Raw genomic sequence first — 3505 nt, 5'->3', positions numbered from 1 at the left:
ATTGGAGTGAGTCATGCATGTCTAAGTTGTTTTTGAAAGATTGATTTTCAGGTCTGGATGACAAACAAAAATGGGGAGCTAGGGTAGCATTTTCAGATTTTGAAAGAAAAAAGTTTGGGTTTGTTATTTTTTCTGGCTCGTAAATGAGTTGCATCTTTCACGAAACTTTGATACTATAAACTGTTGGTAGTATAAATGTATTAGTTAGGGATTAGGAGAGATAGAGATAGATTTGGTTTAAACCAATAATTACTTGTGATGTACTCCAATCCTTTTTCTTGTTGTACTTCTCTATATGCCCCATATGAGCAGGGCCGATCCTGAGATTTCGGGGGCCCTGGGCGAAACTATAACTGGGGGCCTCTCAATATAAATATGAAAATAGTAATTAATATATGTTTATATCAAATGTTCCCAATAAATATATAAAGTCCACTGAACACATTTTTTTATATCAAATAATTTCCACATACTAGCTCAGTTAAAAAAACCTAACTCTATCTACTTCTATTATGGGCGCCTTCTCCACTATTATTTCCATATCTTTGTTAATTATTACGCTATCCCAATTTTTTGGATCATAGATATCCATAACAAAAGTTGATTTTGTGTCTAAACTAGCAAATTCTATACAAGATGAATTAAATATGTGCTCATAATCACTTACATTGTTTCCATCTGTTTGTTGCCCTTGTGCCCTTGTCTTCTGGATTAAGACTAGTAGATCGGTCAGAACAAATGACATGCCTTGATTTCTTCAACTCCTCATATTACTCTTAAAAAGAGTTATCAATCGATCCTTTCTGTAACTATATAAAGTCATCTGCTTGTTCCTTTTTTTTTCCTCACCGGATGCATATGTATTGGACGGCATGCCGTGCTAAAATTTACAGAATCAGAAAATTAGTATATGGAATCAATTCAATCAAATCTTACCTAGCATCAGTTTATCAAAGCGGACTCACAAGTTCCAAATCTCAATACCATCTCTTTCTGAACTGAGTATGCCGGGGTTGGGCTGTAGTCTAATCCTTAAGCACGTACGTGCTGCACATAACCTTCTGATTGGCGATTGGTTAGAGCTGCAAGAGAAATCGGAGTGCTTGAGGGGTTCCAGGGAGGGGAGGGCATGGGGTGGGCTATGAGAAAATTTTGAGAGAAGATGGTGGCCAAATCACATGAGATCCTCGGATCAATTCTGCTGTCACACCAGGAGGGGATCTCGGCATGGCAAACGCGGAACGAGATACGCGTTGCCTGCGCAATCTGTTTTATCGGGCCGCCCTATGTCAATCCGCCCGCTGGTCAAACCCCCAGTACACAACACACATCTGATCGGGGGCCCCTGTGGCATCGGGGGCCCGGGGCGGTCCCCCGTTCGCCCCCCTCAGGACCAGGCCTGCATATGAGGATCAGATCAACACAATATTCTAGCCATCCTACAATTTCTATGTAAACAACCTTGATTCATTCGAATGTAAGCTATTTAAAAAAAATAGGAAAGGTGGAAGTTATTTTTTGAAAAGGAAGCATATGCACTCAGCACACACAGAGTTTTCTGATCTAAGGGCCTTTACATTTTTGTGTAAAAGTCTGTGGACATATATATCAATCTGAAGTCCTCCAAAGCATGTACAAAAAAATTACTAGTAGTATGACAAGTGTCAAAGTGTTTCCTCAGGCTGAACTTGGGGGCTTTCTTTCCAGCATGGAGTCACGGGTCTTGTCCAGTACCGACCAAGCAGCTGTTGGGAATTGGGAAATATGCTCCCGCGAAAACTCGCACTTCGAAAATTCGCCGAAACGGCTTTCAAACTCATCGTAAGAATCCCAAGCATCATACATCAATGTTGCCGTGAGCGTTAGCACACAGAGCCTGAACTCGCCCCCTTCACCTTCGGTCTCACGAGGCCGCCACATCCGTCTATACCTGCATTGCACATACAAGTAATGAGCACACGTGCATGCAGCTAGCTTGCTAGGGTTGGTAATAGTTGTCTTTGCACTTTACCATGCAACCTTGGCGCTAGGCTCTTTCGTTGCCGCACTGTGTCCCTTCGGCTGAAACATGCATGATCAATACAACGACTAATAGATGTAAAAAAATACTCTGCTTGGAGTTGGAGTAGCTTTTTCTTTGAACTTTACAACGATTGACAGCTAGTGTATAACATTACTAGATGTAAAAAATAAAGAGGACTATATATATAGTGACTACGTAATATTTTGCTCTGCAGAGGCATACACATGTTTACTTTGGGTATAGATTGATGAGAGATACGTGGATACTAGGAAATTAATCACCTGGAGGAGGCTGGTGCTCATGTATCTGTTGGACGGGACGACGCAGCGAGCTGGTCCCATGGACGGCGTCGGCGAGGGCAGGGCGCCGGCGCCGAGGGGGCGGTCGAACAGGCTGTGAATCCCCCGAGGCCGCAGCGAGGAGAAGATCTGCTGGAGCGGTCCCCGCTGGCCGCCGGCCGCTGCTCGCCGGAGGAGCGCGATGCCAGCAGCAGCACATCGGATCGCCGCCATTGCTGAATTTAGTCGGAGTGAATCGATAGATCGATCTGTTCGGGCTTTTCCTTTTCCTGCTCCCGTAATCGCGCAGACATGTCGTAGGTATCAACGGGGGTGTTTGTTTACAGAGATTTTTTGATTTAGGGACTAGAAAAAGTCCTTCTTAAAGACTTTTTAACCAAACAGGAGAGACTACTGGGGACTAAATGTTGCTTTTTGGACTAAATGAAGAAGACTCTCAAGGAGAGTCTTTTTGGGACTTTTCCAACAATGCCCCTCCCTGCACCCATTGCCCCGTCGCCCTATGGTGTTATTTGGTTATTATTTTTTATATAGTAGGGGTAACATGGTCATTTAATAACCTCTAGGGAGGGACTAGAGACTTTTTAGTCCCTGGAAACAAACAGAGAGGGGCTTCTTAGGGACTAGGGACTTTTTAGTTGGGACTAGAAAAAGTCCTAGGACTTATGAACCAAACAGAGCCTATATCAACACAAGCGCATTGGTAATTTGTACCGATATGGACACGTGCCGGACAGGAAGTTAAAGCCTGTGCGAAAAAGATTCCCAAAATTGGACTGGTAGGAGCCACTCAGTAGGGAACCGATGGCTACCGGAGAAGGACTCCGAATAAGGATGCACACAAGTGCGCCGCGTCACGGGTGGGCAGCACCTCCACGTCTAGCAGAGCCTCACGAAGCCACGCTTATTTGTCAACAATGAAGCTGAATGCTCTGAAACGGGTTTCACCACCGACTAACTTGGTGATGACGATGATGAAATTCCACATGCGGTGTAAGATTAATTGCTAGATGCGCAGCCCCACGATGGGCGACAACTGTTGGGATTATGATCCTGACAAAGAGTATTAGGGGTATGAAAGAGGGGCAAAACCTAGCTACAACGCAGGTGTAACATTCGGTGTTTACGAGTTCGGACCCCTCTCGAAGGAGGTAACAACCCTACATCTCGTGCCTTGAGACTT

The 3505-nt window shown here is 44.4% G+C and overlaps 1 protein-coding gene across 1 annotated transcript; it reads right to left on the bottom strand.

The window, feature by feature from the left end:
- Positions 1–1510: 1510 nt before the first annotated feature.
- On the bottom strand, positions 1511–2635 carry LOC123101331 (uncharacterized). Its single transcript, XM_044522832.1, has 3 exons — positions 2305–2635; positions 2012–2061; positions 1511–1930 (listed from the first exon to the last, which is right to left on the bottom strand). The coding sequence occupies exons 1-3, from the start codon at positions 2533–2535 to the stop codon at positions 1678–1680; spliced, it is 534 nt and encodes a 177-aa protein (XP_044378767.1). The 5' UTR covers positions 2536–2635; the 3' UTR covers positions 1511–1677.
- Between the last annotated feature and the right edge of the window lie 870 nt (positions 2636–3505).

The sequence above is a fragment of the Triticum aestivum genome, chromosome 1B (assembly GCF_018294505.1).
Source record: "Triticum aestivum cultivar Chinese Spring chromosome 1B, IWGSC CS RefSeq v2.1, whole genome shotgun sequence".
NCBI lineage: Eukaryota > Viridiplantae > Streptophyta > Magnoliopsida > Poales > Poaceae > Triticum > Triticum aestivum.
Note: the sequence above shows the minus strand (reverse complement) of the source record. Positions and strands in the feature narration are given on the sequence as shown.

Coding starts and splice junctions, on each gene's coding strand:
- LOC123101331 (XM_044522832.1), bottom strand. CDS start 2,535: ATGGCGGCGATCCGATGTGCTGCTGCTGGCATCGCGCTCCTCCGGCGA. Junction 2,062..2,304: donor TGAGCACCAGCCTCCTCCAG/GTGATTAATTTC, acceptor TGCATGTTTCAG/CCGAAGGGACACAGTGCGGC. Junction 1,931..2,011: donor CCTAGCGCCAAGGTTGCATG/GTAAAGTGCAAA, acceptor TGTGCAATGCAG/GTATAGACGGATGTGGCGGC.